The 25,446-nt window shown below is 51.1% G+C and overlaps 1 protein-coding gene across 1 annotated transcript in view; it reads right to left on the reverse strand.

Moving 5' to 3' along the window:
• The window catches only part of PDE2A (phosphodiesterase 2A), a 233,275-nt gene that overhangs the window by 196,945 nt on the left and 10,884 nt on the right, over window positions 1-25,446 (reverse strand). Inside the window, exon 2 of the mRNA XM_061552360.1 lies at window positions 11,255-11,378. Within this exon, the coding sequence (XP_061408344.1) occupies window positions 11,255-11,378 (124 nt within the window). The remainder of the gene's footprint in view (window positions 1-11,254; window positions 11,379-25,446) is intronic.

Here is a 25,446-nt window from a genome sequence, read left to right on the forward strand (position 1 = left end):
ACTGGGGGGGGGCACCCCTTCGAACGTTTGAGATGATGAGATGGCGCTTCGAGTTGCCGAGGCATTTCAAGCAAGCGTGACGTGAAACGCAACGTCTGTAGTAGTGGTATTATTATCACGACTCTATAGTTATCGTATTACCCGAGTCGTTCTCAAGATCACGCAATTTCATCGCGGCCAACTGCTTTGTTCGCTCCAGAGCGAGTAAGGAAGCATGTGTCGTAGGTTTTCTTTCTGATAAATACGATGACCGGCTCTCACGGTGCCGTCCTTTCTTTTTGAAGGATGGCATCATGAATCAAGAGACAATCCTGAAACGCACAAGCATCTCAAATGTTTCGTGTTTTTTGCTGACCGCATTATTATCAATCGGTCGATTTGTTGTGAAATTACCGCACGCGTTTACAACGGCTAATTAATCCAGCGCACAATTCAGGATCGTAACGACCAATCGTAGTTGGCAAAAAATGTTTCACTTGGTGGTGAAGCGCTTCGCTTAAAAACACGAAAAAAATCACCGTGCAGATCGTCGTTCGAAATCAGAGTCCGTTTCAACTGATCGCAACCGGTTGCCGCAACTGCTCGCAACCGGTTGTGCCGTCACCGAGTTGCACGCAACCGATCGCTTCGGTGTGTGTGTGTGGGCCCATATTGACACGCGCGCCGCTCTCGGCAAAGTGCCGCCCCGTCTGGCAATGATCACCTCTCGCAATGACTTTAAAGGGTGTCCTGCACTCGCGTATGTCGTCGTGGATGGGCCGTGTGCGCACCGTTCACACGTGTGCATGTGCGGTAGTGTAGCTGGTACCAGCGGTGTCAAGATCGGCCTCTGTGGAGGAGGCCCATGAAGGACGCTACTGGGCAGTTGGAGACAGTCGCCCTCCAACAACAACGGAGGGCGGAGGAGCGACGCTCACAACAACGAGCGAGCGCCGGGTGGCTAAAGCACAGCAAGTTGGCACAGTAGGGGGCACAGGATGGTGCATCAGCCAGTCATCTCGGTCATCTCGGTCAGTCGACCTGTGGCACCTGGGTCTGCCCCGTGACCGCCTGCCAGCGGGCGTTCGACACTTCACCTGGCCTCAAGGTGCACATGGCCTGGCACAAGCGTCGTGGTGACGTCACCGCCACTTAGTGGCGAATGGCGGTTGTTGTTGGTAGTGTAGCGGTTAGCGCGCTGCGCTACGAACCTGGCGACCCGGGTTGGATTCCCATTCACGGGCAACACCCAGTGACGATTATCTGAACCGGTACTGGGCCTCCCCTAGGTCGACTCAGCCTCAAATGAGTACCTGGTACGGTGTGTGAACATCGCCACTAGGGAGACAAAGGCGGCCGGGCGTGGTGCTGACCACCCACCCCCTCATGTGCCGTGCCGGCCTTCATAGGTGCTCGCTAGAAGCACTTGCCCCTACGGTCTGTGAAGGCTATACGGGGGATCTTTGTCTTTGCCTTTGTTTTCATACACACACACACGCAGGCACGTGGGTGTTTTAGATTTAATTGAGCTCTCCGAGCACGCCGAGTGCACCATCTCACACACAATAAAACGTGGCATGCACGTTTCATACGTAAGTAGGTTGCTCAGAGACGGCCTGCCCTTCTTACAACGTCTGACTATTCGCGGGTCAACAGTTTATTGTCGTAATTTTTCAGCGCGTGCGTGCGTTTGCGTTCGATTCCTACTCACGGCCAACACCAGTGACGATTGTCTGAATCGGCCTTAGGCCTCCCCTAGGTCGACTCAGTCTCAAATGAGCTGCTGGTTCAATGTGTAAACATTACCACTGGGGAGACAAAGGCGGCCGGGCGTGGTGCTGGTCACCCCACCACCCCCTTGCGTGCAGTGCCAGCCTTCATTAGGTGCTCGCTAACAGAACTTGCCCCAACAGTCTGTTGAGGCCATACGAGGGATATTTGTCTTCGTGTGCCTGCAAGGAGCGGAGGTACAGCGGTTAGCGCACTGCGCTGCCTATGAACCTGGCATGGTAAAGTAAAAATCAAAGAACCCCGATGGCCATGGGATACCTCAATGTATCAGTAGAATGACCATGGAGTACATCTCTGTGTAAACCACCTCAATGTACGCTCCAGATTGCTGCTTTTCATCACCTTAATCCCCTTTGCGTTCGCACCCATTTACAAGTAACGTCAACGTACGTGGGGGGGGTGGGGGAGCAAAGGCCCACACGTTCTTGGCTCGTATCATTGCAATAATAACCACTTGAGCTATGGCAAGCAAGCAGCCCAGGCACTACCGGCCAAATGCCGTTCAATCGATCACGCAGTGTGAGGTCGCTTGCTCCTACACCGCTTGAAACAGCCCTCCCTCCTCCCAGCCATCCGTGCTCTCTGCTTCCTGCTCCAGTTCAAGGCCAGGCTCAAGGACCTTCCTCAAATCTTCCATGCGTATGGCTGACGGTCTCATCTCTTAATAATACACACACACACACGCGTGCGCGCTACATACCGTGCATTATATGAACACACACAAGAGTGCATACGCCTGCACATTTAGAAACATGCATTTAGATTGTTTCGATTACTCTGCTGCTATAAATTTCCACGTAAGCCACTTTGCTGAGCTATCATTTGTGAGCAGGTCGCTTCTGAAATATAATCTAATAGCTCAGAGGGGCTTTAAAAAATGTTGTCTAATTTTATTTCTATATTTTGTAAGTGATTTGTTTACCTTTCCTATACTTTCCACTCGTATCGTATTTTTTGTATTGTTTGTTGTTGGAACGTTCTTACCCCGTGCCCCCTACTTGACATGAATACAAATTCTGCTTCCGATTGTTCGACGCGATGCACGCCCCGACCGTCGACTTTCGCGATGCGGTTGGCTGCACGTGCGCGCCACGTAATGTGCCCGATGCATTGTGACGGTTGCATTGTGCTATTTGCATTGTGCTATTTGCATTGTGCTATTTGAAATGTGCTATTTGAAATGTGCTATTTGCATTGTGCCCGTCGCATTGTGCCCGTCGCATTGTGCCCGATGCATTGTGCCCGATGCATTGTGCCCGTTGCATTGTGCCCGTTGCATTGTGCTATTTGCATTGTGCCCAATGCATTGTGCCCGTTGCATTGTGCTATTTGCATTGTGCCCGTTGCATTGTGCCCGTTGCATTGTGCTATTTGCATTGTGCCCAATGCATTGTGCCCGTTGCATTGTGCTATTTGCATTGTGCCCGTTGCATTGTGCCCGTTGCATTGTGCTATTTGCATTGTGCCCGTTGCATTGTGCCCGTCGCATTGTTCCTGTTGCATTGTGCCCGTTGCATTGTGCTATTTGCATTGTGCCCGTTGCATTGTGCCTGATGCATTGTGACGGTTGCATTGTGCCCGTTGCATTGTGCTATTTGCATTGTGCCCGTTGCATTGTGACGGTTGCATTGTGCCCGTTGCATTGTGCTATTTGCATTGTGCCCGTTGCATTGTGCCTGATGCATTGTGCCCATCGCATTGTGCTCGTTGCAAATTGTCAAATTGCATTTACGGTCGCGACAGACCCGACGACGGCCCGTGTTTAATAATGAGTTCTCGTGCGTGCCATCACTATGGGGCTCAACCTCAGGTGACGTAGCGTGGCTGGCTCGAGCCCCGCAGCAGCAAGGAATGAGATGGGGGAGGTGGGGGGGGCGATTCAGCCCTGAGCCTCAGTGCAGTTGCACCGCCTTCACACTCATTAGCTATGCCACTGCATGTGTGTGTCTGCGTGCGTGTTTAGTACCCAAGCAATGACGCAATGATTCATCCACATAAACCGAGTGTCGATTTGTCGTGTTACTTGCATTTAAGTGGACCGTGGAGGAATTGATAATGTTCCATTTGTACAATGTATGTGTGTAATTGGACTTTCAGCACGCTGTGCAGATGCACCAGCGCCCTGTACACTCGATAGCCAGGCTTACCGGCTTGAACTCCCCTCATTGATTCACCCTCCCCCCAAACCTCCACTGCTGTGGCATCGGACAAGCCGGGTGGCACCCTCCACACGAATAACCGCACAGAATCGCGGCGGCGCAGGGCAGTTGCCAAAAAATGTGTGGAGGGCGAGAGCGGGCAGGGAGGGGAGGGATGATGGATAGAGAGGCTGGGCTCGTGGTCGGGTGTGGGCGGCGGCGGTGTTCTGGAGCGTGAGATGTCACTACTGCCGCCAGAGTGTACCGCACGTGCAAACAGCACAGGTTTGTTTTTTGTTATCAGTGAATGCTAAGCTTAGCGTGAAGTGCCACCATTAAGAGGCCTTCTTCTTCTTCTCGGAGTGTGGTTTAAAGGCCGGTGATTATTGCATCATTGTTTAGTGCTGTTGTCGCCCCGCCCCCGCCCGCGCGCACGCACCTACGATTATCACGGGTTGGCTAGGTACGGTGCGAAAGAAGTTCAACGTAAATACATTGTAGCTAGGCGCCTGAGCTCCCATCTGGCCCCGTGGTTCCGGGTGCAGTTGCACAGACCTGCGGCACTTCAATAGCTACCCTGGCTCGAGATGTCGGGTGAAAGTTACGTCCCTATTCACAGATTCATCCATTTAAACAAATATTATTGTGCTCAACTAGTACGTGTCCGTTTTTGGAATTCGACCCTTGAACGCAAACATAAGCGACGGCGAGAGAGACACGCAGAGACCAAAAAAACACATGGAACGTGCAATCGGGCGGGGTGGGGAGAGGGTCAAACAGACAGCGACGAGACAACTCTGGGAGGGTTAGGCAAGTCGCGCTCGCCGAAACACGCTCAACCGGACCGGCGGCAGACGCCTGACATCACCCGCAGGGCCACACAGGGGCAGGGAGGAGGGGGAGGAACAACGTCACAAGGACGTTGTTATTCTTCCTCGGCGTCAGGTTGTCGCCGTTTTAATTTGTTTAATATAATTTCGGCCCACTGAGCTATGTAGTTCTATCTCAGAAGCGACCTGGCCACAGATGATTGCTCAACGAAGTGGCTCGTCGCAGTGGAAATGTATTGCAGCCAAATACTGTATAAAGGCACGTTTAGAAATGTGCAGGAGAAAAGCCGGAAGACCCGGAGAAAAATCCACGCGACCACGGGGAGAGAGAGTCACGCAAACTACAAATACACAGCAGACATCAGGGTCGGGATTTAAACCCACGACCTCCTGTATACTTCGCGAGGTAGTTAACATCTTGCCACCATCAACGGAACTGGCCAAAACACACGTCCCAATGCAAGCAGAACCTTGCCACAAAATAATCTTGAGACTGACCTTCCTCGGTAGATAATGTTGCAATGTAAACGTAAGATTTGGTGAGGCGGCTCTCATCTCCCCCAGACGTGGCACCCAACAAGACAAGTGGACATTCCACATTCCAGCGAGTGTGTCCCAAGCATACAACCACAGTTGGACGACTTCCCACAAAGTGGTTACTTCGCTTTGGGGAATTGCCGGACGGGAGATTATGGTTAAAGCACAGAGTCTCTCTCCGGCCGGGCCGTTTGGACTCCGCAACCTGCAAATCCAGCGCTCTTGAATTTAACTGCGCAACACCGTCGCCACATCTAGGATTGTGGCTTGGCTCTCCAACACGCAACTTGTGTGCTGTACCAGTGACGAATTGGCACGTTCTGTTTACGCGACAACCCTTCCTAGTTGCCTGTGTCGGGTGGTGGCGGGTTTAACGACACATCTATATATATTTATTTACCCGATGTAACCGAAAAAAAACCTCTTATGGACATCTACGATTACCAGACACGGGCATCGAACGCCACCCCCTTCAAGAACATTTATATATATAATAAAGCAACCACACCAGGTGCATGGCAAGTTACAACAGGCACGCGCGGGCGGCACGCAACAACACAGGCCGTATTGTGCAGAACATGAACATGATGCACGAGGGCTTTCCTGTACATTCATCACAGCGTTTATTTGCGCCGTTGCTAGGCCAGAAAATAAAAGCCCCGTGCGACCACTGCGATTGGCTCACGCTGGGTTTTGGACTGGACGTAAAGACGTGGCCGCTCACGGGCAGAATTGTTGTTGTTGTTGTCGATCCACTGCTGGACGAGGGTCCGTGAGAGTTATTTCGACCCATGACCGACCACGCTGCTCGGTGCAGGTTGCTCAAGAAAGGTGTTGGAGTACGGAATGACGATGCATGTTTCTGCACTTTCTCCCCACCCCCTCCTCCACTTCTACACACAGTGCCCACTACACACTTGTTTTTTACTGGTAGGAACCTCCTGGTTACACCAGCCCATAGGGGATGATTGTGTCCGTCGTGCAGGGAGGGGCTGGGTGGGGAGGGGAGGGTAAGGAGGGGCTGGGTGGGGAGGCAGGGGATGGGCTGGGTGGGGGGTGGGAGGGGTGGGGCTGGGTGGGGAGGGGCTGGTCACCCCGTGGTGACCTTATGAAACTCAACGTTTAACCTACTCACGCCGGCTTGTGCCCGCCCTCACAGTCGGGCATATTTGCGGGATACACCACGCCGCCGTTGACCCTGGCCATTGACCGAACAACCCAACGTTCCTACCAGCTCCCTCCGCGGGAATGTGTTGCGTATACAGTCGGTCGCCCATCAGAGCATTATCCGGGCTCAACGCTGCTTAGCTCTCTGCTATCTGACGAGTTTGGGCGCATTCCCCTGCGACTCGGTCTTACACGCGTGTCAATGCAAGGAGCCGCTGTTTCGGGCCACGGCCCTTTATCAGAAGAGGTTTATAAGCGCTGTGCTTTATAGACATCCAGTAAATGTGGTTGAGGAATAGTGGCTTCATTTACCCATCTTGTGCCACAACAAACAGGTAGTTTTTAAAGACACATTATGGTTTGTGTTAGATTGAACCGACAACATCTGGAAACCCGGCAGCATTCTTGGACCGAGCTTGACTCGGCTGATGAGACCCGAAACGTCGGGAGCCAGTTCAGAGTTTGCTGCTAAAAATGCTGCTGGGCATTACCGGTGTTGAAAATTGATTGGCTGATGGTCAACAACAACAACAGCAACAACAACAGCAACAACAGCAACAACAGCAAAACCCCGCATGTGCTACTTTGTTGAATAGACCGATGCAAGTCACGTGTATTCATTTAAATTCCGCTTCGCCGTGACTTCACTCGCAGTCAGTGGTTAGACTTGAAGTCACGAGGAGCCTCATTCGGCACGGAGTGTCTCTCTCAAAAAGTGGCTCCTTTGTCCAAACCCTGAACTAGCATGTTTCATTTATATATTTAAAAGTATGCACTGCAAGCACTTCAATTAATATATAATATAGCTATTGATGAAAGTGGTCAAATATTCCGAGCGAGGGCTTATCCGCTCTCGACAATGCGATCCATTGACTTGCATGCGGTAGCTCTGAATTGACGTAACGTGGCCTTGAGTAATGAATGTATTTCGCACAGATGCGTTAATGAGATTTTGGTGGTGGGTGTGGATGTGTGGGTGTGTGGATGTGGGCAGCGGTGGTGTAGCGGTTGGCGCGCTATGCTACAAACCCCGGCGACCCGAGTTCGAATCCCGCTCACGGCCAACACCCAGTGACGATTATCTGAACTGGTCTCGAGCCTCCCATGGGTCGACTCAGCCTCAAATGAGTACCTGGTGCGGTGTGTAAACATTGCCACGAGGGAGACAAAGGCGGCCGCGCGTGGTGCTTGCCACCCCCACCCCCTCGTGTGCCGTGTCAGCTATCATAGATACTCGCTAACAGCACATGCCCCGAACGTCTGTTAAGGCTACACGGGGGGTCTTTGTGTGTATGTTCGTGAGTGGGTTGAGTGGATGAGTGCGTAAGTGTGTGGGGGGGGGGGGGGGCTGGTTGCTTGATTTAGTGTGTGGGCGTGTTGGTGGGATGAGTGTGCAAGGCGAGTGTGTGCGAGTGGATGGGTTGGCCGCGTGACTGTGTGTGTGTACGTACGAATATGTATGGTTGGGTGGGGAGCGGTAGTGCAACGGTTAGCGCACTGCGATATGCACCCGGCGACCCGGGTTCGGTTCCCGCTCACGGCCAACACCGGTGACGATTATTTGAACCGGTCCTGGGCCTCCCCTAAGTCGACTCAGCCTCAAATGAGTACCTGGTGCGGTGTGTAAACATCGCCACTGGGGAGGCAAAGGCGGTCGGGCGTGATGCTGGCCACCCACCCCCTCGTGTACCGTTCCGGTCTTCATAGATGTTTGCTAACAGCACTTGCCCCTACCGTCTGTTAAGGCTATACGGGGATCTTTGTCTTTGTACGAGAATGTATGTATGGATGTGCGAGTCCGTGTGTAGGTGGGTGTGCGGATGAAATGGTCGTTTGGTTGACTGTGCGAGTGTGTGGGTGGGTCGCCCGTGTGTCTTGTCTATTTGACCGAGTGCGTGAATGGGCTCGTGGGTGGAGTCGAGAAATGCATTGGATTGACATCTCGTACGTTGGTGACTCGACCATTGATTCTCTCAAACGATCGTATCATACACTCACAACTAATCAAGGCTCATTTGGCATCGCGCTGCGAAACAAAGGGTCACTTCAGAACTATAGCAGAGCAGCGATGCAACAGCCCACGTGTTAGAGAACGGCTTGTGGAAGCATATATCGTAGAACTACTTCCGAGTCTTCTTATCAACACGAGGGGCGGTGCATAATTAAGTCCATCGCATGTCAGACCAACCGATGTGTTTATATTCTGAGAGCTGGACTGTATTTTTTTTAGCAAAGTTAAGAATCAAATTCATCACGATGATTTGTTCTTGTGACCGAGACAACCAACTAGTTTCACCGGAGAACCCGATTTCATCAAAAAGGAATTGATCACTCATTGCGTCCGAGTGATAACGAACCATGCAATATGCGTGGCTCAATTAACTTCATGCCAAGCTGCATAGGGGGGGGGGGGGGGGTGGCACACTTATGGGCAAATCACCATACTACTTCACACAAGTTAGGGTGCGGTCCCACAATTTATTTCTGCCGGTTGAAGAGCCTCCGCTAGAGCAGCGCTTTGGAAAGCCATTTTAGACTCTAGAGAGCATTTGGCCTAATCCTCCATGCATGGTGGGCAGACGTCTTGGAAGAGGTCAGAGTACCCAGACTTTTCCAAATCACAAGCGACTTACCCATCGAACAACTGTGGTGTCCCTACTCATGCTGCTTGGTGGACAGAGGTATGTGTGTGTGTGTGGGGCGAGTGTGTGTGTGGGGGGGGGGGTGTGTGGGGGGGGGGGTGTGTGGGGGGCGCTAGGGTGGGTGGGGGAAAGAGTGGGGTGCGGAATTAAGAAAATTGCCCACCTATTCAACTGCCGCGCCTGGAGATCAAACCGACGACCCCAGCGTGTGCACGTGCGTTAACCATTACACCAGGAGAAGCACCCCCCCCCCCGCAGGTATAAATCTACACCCCTTGCGAGCGCTCATCCCGCAGCAAGGTCCCGAGCCAGTTGACGAAACGCACACCAGGAGGTCGGAGTTCACCAAAAAATTGAATGTAATCCCGATGGAAAGGGGACATTGGCCAACGACACTTGAATCGGACCCCGATGTCTTTACTTTCTCGAGGTGGAACCCAATTACGGGAATATTTAATCTCCATCTGTCAAGGTCGACGGCTGTTTCAAGGTAACGGCTCTGAGCGGCCTTCATCCCACAGTGGCTGACGACGACGACGATGATGATGATGTTGTTTATTATGATTTGTCAAGGTCGGCCCGGGTAACTGTATTTCAAAACATTGTCACCGCTATTTATTTATTTATTTACCCAGGAAAGTGGCCTCCGTCGCACTTGGCGTATTTGGGCAATGTCCTTTCAACGCGTTGCATTCAAAAGTTGGTTCGCAACGGCCTTCTCTTGTTGTTGACATAGTGCCTCGCCACTTTGCCGCAGACAATGCACCTCTTTAAATTGCGACCCACTGCAATCATTTTACATCAACGCCCATCGACTGCAACTCGAAATCTAACCGTCGACTCGGTACTCACTGGTCGGAGGTGGTGGAACATCCATTTGTAGTCAAGGGTGTAAATGACTCATCGGTTAAATGCGATTAACACCCACACTTAAGGCTCACGATACACACACACACACGTTTGATGTTTGAAAATAGTATGCAAATGCGTGATGATGTCTGCATTTGGGCAACGCCTTTGTAGAAACGAGATGGAATGTACGTGATGCGCTACACGCGCCTGATGATCGCTCTACGCGTAGCATAGGAGACGCGACTCCAGCTGTCAGTCTGAATTCAAATCTGTGCCACGTGCGTCACGCGGTCCGCACGCGCAGACACACAAGACAAAGATCTTCCGTGTAGCCTCCGACACACAGTTGGGGCAAGTGCCATTGGCGAGCACCTGTGAAGGCCGGCACAGCAGACGCAGCGAGCGGGTGGCCAACACCACGCCCGAGCGCTTTTGTCTCCCCAGTGCTGATCTTTTACGCATCGCACCAGGGTCACAATCGGAGTAATTATTGAGGCTGGAGGAATCCGAGGAGCTGTAAAGCTCTTTTTCCCCCACAGATGTCCAGTAGCTGGGCAGCTAATTGTCGATGATCATGTTCACACGACGTCGCGCCTCGAACCGGCGCTCAGTCGCACGTGGGACGCGTTTATCAATCATCAGACGGGTGCAACACAGGCGTGGGTGGCTTAAACAAGAACCCGCTCGAGACGAATCGCGTTGGCCGTGTCGCGAGTACTGACGAAACCCGTTTAGGGCTCACGAACCAACGAAATCAAACGCGCTATTAGCCCGACTCAACACACACACTTGTTCGAGCCGTAACACCTGCCTCTAAGTGGCTGACGAGTTTGTGAATGGTTTTCAAGTGCGCTCTCGCACCTTGACGCGCAGCTCACACGCACACAGCAATACAAAGCTCCCCCGCATAACCTTAACAGACTTTTGGGGCAAGTGCTGTGAGCGAGTAGCACCTATGAAGGCCGGCACGGCACACGGCGAGGGTAGGGGGAGGGTGAGGGGGGGCTGCCATCACAACGCCCGGCCGCCTTCGTCTTCTCGGTGCTGATTGGAGAAGCGGTAGTGTATCGGTTCGTTGCTTGCGCCACGAACCCGAGTTCGATTCCGGCTCACGGCCACCGACGCCAGTGACGACTCGTCTCAAACCGGTGATGCGCCTCCCCTAGGTCGCCTCAGCCTCAAACTGAACACCTCGTGCGACGCGTATACACGCCCACATACGGCTCATGAACACACACGCACACGCGCACGCGCGCACACACACACGCGCACGCGCGCACGTGCGCACGCAACAATGGGATCCCGGGTAGAGACTCACCTGCAGGCAGTCGGGCAGGTGCAGCTCGGCATCCTCCTCGGCAGCCTCCACCGCTCTCCTCTCTCCAGATGCAGCCGCAGCCGCCGCAGCCGCAGCCGCCGCAGCGAACGCTTGCCGCCCCCTCCTGAAACAATGCACGGCGGCGATGAGCAAGTGGTGTAGCACCAGCACCATGGCTCTCCGTGCCCGTGGCCACCCCCCACGCGCTCCGTGCGCGCACGACGCCGCTCGCCAAACGGCGGGGTCTGCACGTCTCGTGCGCAGACTACCCCCGGCTCGCTACGCCTCTTCCTCCTGCCCCTAGTTTTCTATTCCTGCTGACAACCCCCCCCCCCCCCCCCACTAAACCCACCACCACCGCCGCCTTCAGTGAACGTCTCTACGGTACCCCCTTACCAACCCCCCCACCCCCGGTCCTCATCCCTCGAGGGCACCCGCTACCCCCTCGCTGTGCGCAGTGGCTAAGAGCGGAAGGCGCTCGCTGAGCTACGCGGAGGTGGTTGGACAGCGGAGAGGAGACGCGAGAGGAGCAGCAGCAGCAGCAGCGCGCATGGTTCGGTGTGAGCGAGGTCGAGTTTCATTTTCGCGTCTCGGTCCCGGTTAAATACGAAACGTGCTGACGTCACTGCTGGGCCGGGCGAGCCAGGGCGAGACTCGTCGTAAAACCACTCCTCCTCCTCCTCTCTTCCATCACCCCCCCCTCCTCCGCATGTCTCTCCACCTCTGCACCCTACCTCCTCACTCCACCTTCACTCCATCTCTCTACACCGCACTCCACTGCATCCATCAATAACCCCCCCCCCCCCCGCTGCTGCTCCAAACCCCTCACTATCTCCTCACCACCTCCTACCCCCATCCCTTCACTCAATCTCTTCAACCCCACCCACCCCGCCGCTCCTCCACTCCATATCTTCCCCACCATCCATCCCTTCGCTCCGTCTCTCCCCTCTGAAGCGCTCAGCTCGCGGCGGGCACGTGGACCGCGCGCTGACAGACTCACGGACACGCGCGCGCGCAACAGCTCACGCGCGCGATGCGTGAGCCGCCAAGCAGCACGGAGGCGCACGGACACGCGAGCCTGCAGACGGACAGACGCGCTGACCGCACGCGCGAAATACGAAGGTCCCCCGTGTGGCCTTAACAGACCGCCGGGGGCAAGTGCTGTTAGCGAGTAGCACCTACGAAGGCCGGAGCAGTACACGAGGGGGTGGGTGGCCAGCACCACGCCCGGCCGCCTTTGTCTCCCGAGTTACGATGTTTGCACACAGCAACAGGTATTCATTTGAGGCTGAATAAACCTAGGGGAGGCCCAGGACCGGTTCAGATAATCGTCACTGGTGTCCAGTTCGGGTCGCCGGGTTCGTAGCGCAGCGCGCTAACCGTTGCACTCCCACTCCCCACACGCACATACTCACAGACACACACACTCAGACACAGACACACACACAGACACACTCTCAGACACGCTCAGACACACACACTCTTACACACAGACACACACTATCACACACAGACACACACTCTCAGACACAGACACACACACAGACACATTCACACACAGACACACACACAAACACACACAGACACACACTCGCACACGCATTCACACACGCATTCACACACAGACACACACACACAGACACACACACTGACACACACACACACACTGACACACACACAGACACACACTCGCACACGCATTCACACACGCATTCACACACGGACAGGCGCGCCAATGCAAAGCCGCCTCTCGTGATTCACCCAGAAGTTTCCACGGGGGAGGGAGTGGTGAATGAGTGGATGCAGGTGAATGAGTGGATGCAGCTGAACGGGATGTATTCGTTAGGAAATCTCCATCGCTGTAATAATTATTTTAAAATTATTAAATCAATAATGATCATCTCCATAAATAGCATCATCATATTACAAAATAAACTATCATTGCTATCAGAATCAATACATTAATGACTAATAATCATTCAATGGATCAAAAAACCAACAGCATCAACAATCTATGGGATATTTTTGGTAAAAAAAATTTTTATTGAGCATTAACAAATTAATAAATAATTTTCATCATCGAATGAATCAATCAGCCATTATTACCATCATCATCATCCAATGGGGAAATAAATCTACGACATTCCATTGACATTCTCATACATTAAATAAATAAATCCACGACTATCACAATTTATTAACAGCATCATCATCAAATCAATCAGCAGCCTTTTGCACCACTACATGAATAACATAAATCACGACGATCAATACATCGATCAGGATAAAATCAATAAAAAGAATTATTTATCAACCGCAAGTCTCCGTGGACAACATCCAGAAACACGTGAACACGCCCTATTCTCTCCACATGCCTTTGCCTGCGTGTCTCGATTTGCTGATCTACGCGTGCGTGTTTGTGCCTGTGCGCATTGTCGGCGTATGGTTATGAAATGGCGATGCGAGTCGAGAAATCACAAACGAGAGGGAAGGCAGCGGCCATGCGGCCATGCGGCCATCCGGCGCCAATAATTGCCAAAGCTCTGCGATCCTCTATATATTCAGGTGTTGTGTTGTCTGCCTATGGTTATGAAATGGCGATGCGTGTCGAGAAATCACAAACGACAGGGAAGGCAGCGGCCATGAGGTTATCTCACGCCAACAATTGCCCAAGCCCTGCAGTCCTCTATATAGCGAGATGCTATCGGCCAATTAATGCGCGTTTTACAAGCGAAAGATAAACCTGCATGAACTGTAGAAATCAACCACTAATTCTTGTAAAAACGAATGATTGCGCGCAGCGATCCAAACCCACGTGGTCCAAGTCGCATCAACACGTGGCAACCCACGCCTCGCTTCACGCCCACTGCCCCACCCATCCCGCCGTGCCTGTCGCCTCGTCTTCCCAAGTTCCCCCAGAAATGACGCCCGGCCGCTTTTGTCTTCCCGGTGCCGCTGTTTTTACCCAAATCGTTACCGGGTATTCAAAACACAGGGACGCCACGGTGGCGAGATGTTTACTACCTCGCCTGGTATGCAGGAGGTCGTGGGATCGATCCCGACCCCCTGATGCCCGCTGTATATTTGAAGTTTGCGTGTCTCTCTCCCTGTGGCCACGTGGATTTTTCTCCAGGTCCTCCAGATGTTTCCTCCACTTAAAAAAACGCGCGTTTAGAGCATTTAGCTCCTATAACATGTCCACATGATAAACCACTTCGTTGAGCTATCATTTGTGGCCAGGTTGCTTCTGAAAAAGAGCTACACATCTCAGTGGGCCTTGTAAAATAAAAATAGCTTTAGTTTCGTTTATTTATCGGCGTAAGGCACTACCACGAGAGTGCAATCTATGCCTGCCCATAATAATCGTTAATTATAGTGCTCGAAATTTGCATTGGTCTGTAAACCGATGTATACACAATTATGACGCCCAAATGAGGCGAGATGGATGTGGCAGTGGCAAAATAATTCCCCGGGACAGCGATGCGGAGTGTCCTGGCTAAAGTTAAACATTGTGCATAGTGACGGGGAGACAGAGACATGAATAAGTAGCAGTGCAAATTTAATGACGCGTGAAGATGTGTGTACAGTAATTGTATAGCATGCATGTGCAATGCTGAAGGGCCATTGCCCGAAACGTTGTCACTCGCGCACGTTCGCGTCTCACTGCGAGGTCTGCGGGGAACGCTTGGGGGGGGGTCACGTGGTGAGTATTTGTGTGTTCTTTTTTATCATTCACGCGGCAGACTGCAAAAGGCTGAAGTGAAATTTCCTTAACAAAAAAAAACACCCGCAGGTTCCTGCTGATTAAAATGTGGAAGTACACCAATTGACTTCTCATTTTTAAACATCGGGTATCATAATTTAACCACACAGACAAAGGTGCCCCCCCCCATATAGCCTTAACAAGGCTGTTGGGGCAAGTGCTGATAGTGAGCACCTATGAAGGCCGGCACGGGCACACGAGGGGGTGTGGGTGGCCAGCACAATGCCCAGCTGCCTTTGTCTCCCGAGTGGCAATGTATACACACCGCACCAGGCACTCATTTGAGGCCGAGTCGGCCTAGGAGAGTCCCAGGATCGGTTTCAGGTCATCGTCACTGGTGTTGGTAGCCGTGATCGAGAATCGAACTCGGGTCGCCGGTTCCGTTAGCGCATCGCGTTAACCGCTGCACTACCGCTCCCCGCGTCGTAAGACGGGCACACGAAGGCAGCATCTTGTTATTTTCCTGCTGTATTTTCAAATGTTCTTATAATCGTGCTCAATCGAAGAAACGCATTCACTCTTTATCCAGCGGCATGTCAAGTCACGTTCGTTGCTGGCTGTTTGGCCCACTTGGATCTTTTGGGGGGGGGCTCTCTGCGAGAACAAACCGAAAGACAATGAGTTCCTCCAGGTTCTTGGCGCTCACGACGACAAATTCAGTGACTGCCCCCCAAAACCCTCAAAGGGAGCCAGGGCCCTCTTGAAAATGTCAGCTTAAGACCGCCAAATCACTCCGCCGGCCAATTGCCCCGATGCAGGGATATTGCAACATTTCATCACGTGGAGGAAAACAAATCCATCTCCCGTCAGTCTCGGTACAACAATGGACGAAGGCCTGACTTGCATCGTGTCGGCAACGGCGGCGGCGAGTGGGGGGGGGGGGGTGTTTGACCATACTTCACCACACTGGTCGGTGCGGTTCAGATCGCCACTCGCCACCGGTGTGTGCCGTGGGTCGGAGTCGAACGCAGGTCGTCGGGTTCACAGCGCCGTGCGCTAACCACTGCGTCACCGCTGCCCTAACGCTACCACGTGTGTATGTATACAAAAAATGTTGCCACGTGCGCGGTCCCCCCACTTCTTACAACCGCCACGAAGCTTCTCCTAATCTTCTTGTCGACAGGTGCTCACGTCCACTCACTCACAGCACTGTCGTAGGGCAGCTGCAGGGAAGAGGCTTGCAGAGAGCAGGGGTGGGAGGGGCCGGGTATTTTAAATTCCGCCAGGCATGCCCCCCCTCCATCCCTCCAATTCCACAACCCAATACGTGTTGCACATTTGTATACACAGGGCTTACATTTCTCACCCACCGGCATGCTACTATAATGACAATAGAGCCTGCATGCGGTGTGTGGGGACTAGTGGCCACGGGAGGTAATGACAGAGGAGTCAGCCTTCAGTACGAGTGCACTAGTGGCCACGGGAGGTAATGACAGGGGAGTCAGCCTTCGGTACGAGTGCACTAGTGGCCACGGGAGGTAATGACAGGGGAGTCAGCCTTCAGTACGAGTGCGCTAGTGGCCACGGGAGGTAATGACAGCAGGGGTATCAGTTGTGAGTGCGAAGGGACTGGTGGCTACGGGAATGTTCGAGAAGGGGGGCGTGGTCAGGTTACGGAAGGAGGACGGTGGAGTCTGCCGGTGGAGCGAGCGTCCAGAGTCAGCGAGAATAATCTAGAAGGGGGGCGTGGACTCGTGCTGATATCTGTTAGGGAGATGTGCGGGAGACTCGGGGCTGTTGCAGTGGGGGTCTCGGCCTGGTGTCAAGTGAACGTGTCTTCAATAAAGTGCCATCTCAAGAGAAGTGCGTCAAGTCGTCGTTACACTACAATAGGCTGGCTTGGAGTAGGAGATGTTCACTGACCTCGCATGGTATGCAGGAGGTCCGTGGATTCGATCCCGACACTGACACCTTTATATTTGGAGTTTGCATGTTCTCCCCGTCGTCGCGTGGATTTCTCTCTGGGTCCTCCGGCTTTCCCTCCACATTTAGAATCAACACGCGTTGAGAGTATCTGGCTGCTGTAAAATTCCACGTGATAAGCCACTTCGTTGAGCTATATCTTGTGGCCAGATCGACTCTTAAACAGAGCTATGTAGCCCAGTGGGCCTTACTTGGTAAAATAAAAATAGCTTTAGTTTAGTTTAATTGTCGGCGTAAGGCACTACCACGAGAGTGCAAGCTATGCCTGTCCATAACAATGCTTCATTATTGTGCTCTGTATTCTTATTGGTCTATGAACAGATTTATACAAAAAAATATGACGCCCAAATAAGGAGAGGTGAATGTGGCGTGGAAAACTAATTCCCGGGACAGCGATCCGGAGTGTCCCGGCTGAAATGAAACATGATGCATCGTGATGGCGAGACAGAAACACGAGTAAAGTTGCAGAGCAATTTAAGGATGAGAGAAGAAGTGTGCATAGTAATGGTATATGTGCAATGCAGAAGGGCCGTTATCCAAAACGTCACGTATTACATGCTTTATTTAATTCCACCAAAGTGTGATTAACGAACGTGTTGAATCTTCTTGGTTCTTTAGGTAAAGTCACGTAGAAGGGAAGTAATAAAATAATAAAAATAAAACATAATAAAATAGAATAATTCTCACGACGTTTCGGCTACAACGCAAGCAGCTGTCTTCAGGTGAAGAATGAGACACTACCAAGCTAGGAGCTTATATATACGCTGGGTTGGAGGTGCAATTATTTTATTTTATTATGTTTTATTTTTATTATTTTATTACTTCCCTTCTACGTGACTTTACCGAAAGAACCAAGAAGATGGATCCCTGCAGTCACGAAAGCTTTAAATCGAAATTTAACGTGTTGAATGTTGCCGTGTGGTTAGAACAACCCAGAACGGGGATCACGCAATTCTCAGAGGTCAGCCCTCGCTGAAGGAACTCATGCCAGGAAGGAGGCCGGGCAAGAGGCCAAGCGGCAGGTAAAGAAAGATGCGGTGTGACGGCTGGAGAGAAGGCAGGAAGGTGATAGGGGTGACCAAAGAAATGGAGAGAAACACGTTCAATAGCACAAGGCGGAGGGAGTTTTCACCGATAATTACCTACCATTGCGAAGATTTAGATTGGCACGGTTGGCTACGTACGGTGCGAAAGAAGTCCAACATCCGTATATGCATACGAAAGAACGTGGTGCAAAGAATGTTCGTTATTCTGACTGTTGAGAAAAAAACATGAAAGCGTTTGGGCAGGACACGTCGCGAGAAGGGACAATGATGATGGAGTGACAGTCCAGGGATGGAAACGCGCCGGAGGTCACACGCTCTCCGCGGAGATGGAGCGATTAAATCAGCCCAAGTGCAGCGGCTATGTGCTGATTATTACATCGCAGCAGGGTGAGCGATATCGACGACTCGCGTAGGAGGCCTTCATCCAGCAGTGACGATTGAGTTTAAATTTTACAGGGTGGCTCATAAGTCAAGACACACGTGGTTATTATATTTTGTTTGAAAGAAAGAAATCACAAAGATGTATACAATTTATTTTAACAAATGTTCAAACTGACTTCCATTCACGTGAATGCATGATGTATGCATTCTCATTTTTCAATGAATTGATGACTTTTGTGAGATTGCAGCTGCCTACTTTAGCATACATAAAAAAGAAATCGAATTAAACAGACGTTAAACAAGTCTAATTAAACTCGTTCGTCTTTTGTCAAATTTCTTTCCATTTTGAAATGTCATGTGAAAGGGAAGAATAAAAAAAAATATTAATAATGATAATAGATAATTTAAAAAAAATTACGAATAAACAATTCGTAAAAAAAATCCCTATGTGCCCTGCCTTGTATACACAAACCAATATACAATGTTAGATTTGAAGCTTTCGTGACTGCAAGGATTCATATTCTTAGGTGTTTTCGGACAAAAGTAACGTAGGTAAAACATTAAAATTAATAAAAGTAAAATAAAATAAAAATCACGACGTTTCGGAGGCAACACAAGTCTCCGTCATCAGGTGGGACCGTCACAGCCAGATTTTCTGCATCAATTTGCTGCATCACTTGATGCAGCAAATCTGGCTGTGACGGTCCCACCTGATGACGGAGACTTGTGTTGCCTCCGAAACGTCGTGATTTTTATTTTATTTTACTTTTATTAATTTAAATGTTTTACCTACGTTACTTTGCCGAAAACACCTAAAAATAACAATATACAATGATCCCCCATATCCAGTCATACGGACTGCTTTGTTTTTTGTATTAACATTCTGACCCCCCCACCCCCACCCTTCTGGAAATCTGTGTGCAAAGTGCTTCAGAACTCAAATATGCGGATTCAGGACAGTGCATATCATTATCATCATCAGAGTTGTTTCTTTTTGTTTGCATTTTGACTGCTTGTGTTGTGGTTATTGCAAACATGATGCCTTGTATAAAGGTGTCAGTTGTTGTACCAGTTGAAAGGGTAAAAACCTATTACTATATTTTGCCACTGGTAAAGGAGGTCTCATAGTGTAAATGCTTACCCCGAGCTCTCAATACTCTGATAGTGCGCTGTCTTTGAGTTGTACGCCTTTTGGCGTCATCTGGTCCAACACCAATGGAGACTAGGCTCTAAGAAAAGCTGTCTCGGGTGTGGACCAATCAACTTCAAGGACAGTGCATATCATTATCATCATCAGAGTTGTTTCTTTTTGTTTGCATTTTGACTGCTTGTGATGTGGTTATTGCAAACATGATGCCTTGTATAAAGGTGTCAGTTTTTGTACCAGTTGAAAGGGTAAAAACATATTACTATATTTTGCCACTGGTAAAGGAGGTCTCATAGTGTAAATGCTTATCCCGAGCTCTCAATACTCTGATAGTGCGCTGTCTTTGAGTTGTACGCCTTTTGGCGTCATCTGCTCCAACACCAATGGAGACTAGGCTCTAAGAAAAGCTGTCTCGGGTGTGGACCAATCAACTTCAAGGACAGTGCATATCATTATCATCATCAGAGGTGTTTCTTTTTGTTTGCATTTTGACTGCTTGTGTTGTGGTTATTGCAAACATGATGCCTTGTATAAAGGTGTCAGTTTTTGTACCAGTTGAAAGGGTAAAAACCTATTACTAATATATGCGGATTATTTGCAAAGCGCCGTTAGCACCTGAGGTGGCCTAGAACTTGCGCGCAAGGATTGGCGGTACGGCGGCCGGACCAGTCACCCGCCCGGCCGCTTTTGTCTCTCCCGGTGCTCTTATTCGCACCACCGTGATCACCCACCCTCTCGTGTGATGCTAGCCACGCCCGGCTTCTCACATTCACGCGCAAGAAGATCGCACTTTGCACGTGCGGTGCAATTAATGCGCGCCCGTGACCAAATCTCGGATCCCATCAGATCTCCGAAGCTAAGCCGAGAGTTGGGGGGAGGGGGGTTGAGCCTGGCGAGCGCATGCACAGGTTGCTGTAGGCTGCTGCGGAACCACGTTGTGGGCAGCAGAGGGCAGTGTTGCAAAGTCCATCGTTGTACTGTACTATGACTCCAGCGTCTATGCTCCCCGCACTCACCACCCGCGCTTAGTGTCGTGTGGTCAAATATACACCCAGAAGTTGCGCGGCGTGAGACGTTCCTCGTACAGCAGTGCGCACGTGTACACACAGTACACACAGTACACACACGCACGCACGCGCGTCACCCTTTATTAGATGCCTAAGGGTGGAATTCCCACTGATACGACATTTCCCTTTTCTGCAACACGCGAATAATAATAATAATTTCCACTCACAAAGCGCCTCTTCGACGAGGCACTCAAGGCGCTGTGCATCGCGCCAAAATAAATTCATAAATGCATGCCTAAAGGGAGGAAAAGCGAACGAGTATCCGAGTATAAAGCCGAGGCGCTTGTGATGTCATTATTTAACAACGCAACGTCTCGACTGTGTACGATTCCACTGAGCGCAGCATTCAACGGAGTCGCGAGCACCCTGCAAATGAAGCCACATGCTTCATTAATAGTCCGTGGTCGTATAGCCATTAACAGACTGTTGGGGCAAGTGCTGTTCGCGAGCGCCTGTTCAAGATCAAGTTCATTTATTAGATGTAGCCCAGTGAGTCATTCGGCTCTTGAATCGGGTGCAACCGCAACAAAAAAAAACATGAACAAAAAAAACATCTTAAAGTGAATATGTGACTGTGAAGGGAGGCACGGCCCACCAGGGGGTGGGTGGCCAGCACCACGCCCGGCCGCCTTTGTCTCCTCGTGAATTGGCAAATAATTCTAGATTTTAAGTTTTCGTGACTGCAAGGATTCATACTCTTAGTTTTTTCGGTAAAGTCACGTAGGTAAAAAATGAAATTAAAAATAATAAAAATAAAATAATAAAAATCACGACGTTTCGGAGGCAACAGCAAATCTGGCTGTGACGGTCCCACCTGATGACGGAGACTTGTGTTGCCTCCGAAAAGTCGTGATTTTAATTGACAAATAACTTCCCCAAAAAAATATTACATTTGCGGGGTAGCGAGCGGTCGGCCATTGCGTGGGACACGACTTGATTTAGTTGTAGGGGGCACGACGTTGCTCCGAAAGGAAGTGTGGATTCACCCGCAGCCGCGCGCGTGCACGTGTGTGTGCGTATCACGCGCGCGTGCACGTGTGTGTGCGTCTCGCGCGCGCGTGCACGTGTGTGTGCGTCTCACACGCGCGTGCACGTGTGCGTGTGTGCGTCTCACGCGCGCGTGCACGTGTGTGTGCGTCTCACGCGCGCGTGTACGTGTGCGTCTCACGCGCGCACACTCACTCCATCTCTACCCGCATCCTCAACAGCGGTGGACGAATCTTCCTCGTCCCCATTCAATGCCAAACTTGAGAACTCACTTCTCTCTTCTGCCGTTGACTAGTCACGTCCCAATAACACTCTTAATATATATTTTTAAATCACACAAACTCTCGTTGCCCTTCCACTGCCATCCAAATTGCTACCTCAATCACAGTCAACATTTGGAGTATAAGATGGCAGCCGTCACGGGGCCCCACTCTGTTCGGTGATAAATCACGACGCGGCGACCGAACATCGATCATCGATAATCGATCCACGGGTCTCCAGAGCGACAACAACAATAACAACAACAACAACAACAAGAAAAGCCACGCCAACGGCTCCTCTCCAGTGCCAAAGAGCGACGCGCCAGATATGGGCCCTGGGACAAGGACCCCCTCCAACTGAGCATCGAGGGACTCTCCCGGTGCGAAGTTGCGATCATCTCGCGATCCGATCGCAAACCCGTAACGCCGACGATCACGGTGGACACTCGGCGTGCGCGTGGGTCTCGAGGCGGGTGGCGGTGGCGGCTTCCTGCGCGCGGTGTCACGCCGCTTCTCACCTCGCGTTGTTTGGAACGCGACGTCCACGCGGCCTGAGACGTTCTAGGGTTGTTCGGAATCGATGTATAAATTTGCGAGAGGAAGACCTCGCAGAGAAATGGCCTGACGACATCACGAGAGATCGGTGGCAGAGAGATGTGGCCACGACTCGCGCGTGTTGGCACGAGGCAGAGGGAAGTGAAAACAAATTGCGACATGTGCAGTGGACACCTCGCGTGCTATCGGTCCATGGAGCGTGACGATGATGATGATGATGCATTCAGCAGTGGGATTGAGCAGTGGCGCAGCGGTTAGCGCACCGCGTTACGAAACCGACCGCGTGAATTTGATTCCTGGCGACAGATAACATCAGCGGCGAGCGATATCTGAACCGGCCGTAACCTCCTCCCCTCACCACCCCAACACCCATCTGTGCTCACCAGCGTGGCAAAGTATTGATCATTGCATAGACAAATTGTCGTTGTTAATGACGATCGCTCACATGCAGGGAGGAGGTTGGGGGGGGGGCGGAGGGGGCATTGGAAACCTGCTGGGGGTATCTCGCGGTGGAGTGAAGCGAGGGTGCGACAATGCCGCAGTGGCACGGGAAGAGGATCGAAGCTCCGTCGCGTCCTTCTAGGGGACTGCGCGCGGCTCGCTTCATTGATGTTAAATATAAACCTCGTGGTGGTGGTGGTAGGGGGGGAGTGAAGGTATCCTGTTCCTCAACACAGCCAACACGAGCCACTTCTCCCCCTGGCTCAACCACTGCGTAGTTTCTGTCACAGCGTGGGTGTCCCTACGCTCCGCTCTGAACTTACGTTGACCGTATCGCCACCCCCCACCACCCCCCGCCATGTCCCCCATGCAGCTAAAATAATTGAAACAAGCTGCTAAGCCAGGCCATTAATAGAGCATTCCCTTGTGAGAATTCGACCGAGAGACTTAGGCCGCAAGAAGGGGAAATGTGACCCTCGGACACCCCGCAGACCCGAGCGCGATTATCGCCGCTGATACGCAGCAGCAGCAGCGTTAATTTCGTCTCATTGCATCGGTTATTGTAAAGCTGTTAATATTCATAGACTCATCCACAAGACTATACCGATATGGGGCGTGAGATGTGTGAGCTGCGGGGGTGAGTTTCCTGGCGATTGTTTTTTTGTTTTTGCAATTTTCGCGAATGGCCACAGAAGGCGTGCGTAATGTAATATATACGGCGCAAGGCATCAAGCGATCCATCCGTAACCTCACCAAATACAAGAGTTGACGTTGAATATATGTGTAGACGCATAAGTCGTAATGGTCTTCACCCTGAAAAGCCTCGCAGAGCCTCGAGACTAATTTGAGGAGTGTTCGGGGTCGGGACGTTTATCGGATTTATTTATTTCTTATTTTTTTTATCTAACTCGCGTGGTCGACGATAGAATAAAATATTTACTCAACCCGGATTGTCCACGTGCTCGCGTGCCCTCGAATTGTTCCCATTAGTACTGGTAGGAACCCACTGGTTCCACCAGCCCACAGGGGATTATTGTGCCCGTCGTGCAGGGAGGGGCTGGGTGGGGAGGGTGGGGCTGGTTGGGAAGGGAGGATGGGGAAGGGCTGGGTGGGGAGGGTGGGGCTGGGTGGGGAGGGGCTGGGTGGGGAGGGATTGGGTGGGGAGGGGCTGGTCACCCCATGGTGCCCTTATAAAACTCAACGTTCAACCTACTCACGCCGGCTTGTGCCCGCCCTCACAGTCGGGCATATTTGCTGGCCATTGACCGAGCAGCCCAACGTTCCTACCAGCTTCCTCCGCAGGAATGTGTTCTAGTCCCGTTGATCCTCGCGACCAACATTTACAGGTGCCAGGAGACGCCATGGGATTGAAAAATCTTAACGTCAAATTTAGCGCTCCCATGTTTTTTAATGCCTTAATCCAGCAGTGGTGATGATGATGATGAAATGAGATCGGAATACTCACACAGCACGTGTTACGCAACTACCTTTTTAATGTACACCCTATTGATTGCTTATTTTATTTCCACAAAACAAGACGCATGGGTGTAATCTAATTGCTGTTGATTTGCAAATATTGGGCTTGTCTACAATGCTCGTTGTTCATTCGAAACAAAACAAGATTTGGATGGTATTTATTATTATTATTATTAATTTTGTCGTATCAATAAATAAGCACCGCTTTCGACAGCCCGTACTGACCAGCGCGGTGAAGTACGATCAAATAAAACGCCACGGCCCAGAACGAGTTGGGAACGCCCTCATCCAGCAATGGATTGACAACGGGATTAGTCCGTGTCAGGAATGAGCGCCGTCTCGTCCCCGGCACGTGGGTGTCCATGCAGGGCCGCGAGGGACGTGAACCGCTCACGCGAACTGGCTGCCTGCTCAGCTCCGTCATCCCTCTCAGCCAAACTTATCCGTTCCTTTTCCTAGCTCGAGAGTTGATGGGCAACCTCCCAGGCGTAACTTGACGAATGTCTTTTTTTAAATCCTTTATATTAAGTTCGCTTGCTTGCGTGCTTGCTTGCTTGCTTACGACCGTGCAAACATTTCGGTCGTTTTTTAACCCACTTCCCGTGATCCAATCGAGCTGACATTTTGCACACAGACTCGTTGTGCGAGACAATTGATGTTCGTGAAAAAAATTTTCCAAAATTTTACACTGTTTATGGAAAACAAATTAAATATTTAATTACCAATTGTTTAATACTGCAGACAATCATCTGACCCATAGGTGGCAGCCATCTCAAGCCAGAGGACGAGAGGACTCTAGCCGCCACGCATATAAAGAATTTAGAGTGAAAAACTTTGTTTTTACGGGTTATACTTATTTTACTTGATACAGCAAGCGTGCTGTGACGGTTCCACCTGAAGACGGAAGCTTGTGTTGCCTCCGAAACGTCGTGATTTTTATTTTATTTTTATTTTATTTTACTTTTATTAATTTACATTTTTTACCTACGTGACTTTACCGAAAAAACCCAAGAATATGAATTTAACGAATGTCTCTCAAGCGGTCAGCGGATGATCGATGTCGGGGGTGGGCCAGTGGACGAGAGCGATTATCACTCCGTGCCCCCTCTGCTCAAGGCAGAGGGGAGCAATCGCCACCTATTGAAC

Source organism: Lethenteron reissneri, chromosome 16 (assembly GCF_015708825.2).
Source record: "Lethenteron reissneri isolate LAM-NWPU_2019-01 chromosome 16, ASM1570882v1, whole genome shotgun sequence".
In the NCBI taxonomy this organism is placed as follows: Eukaryota; Metazoa; Chordata; class Hyperoartia; order Petromyzontiformes; family Petromyzontidae; genus Lethenteron; species Lethenteron reissneri.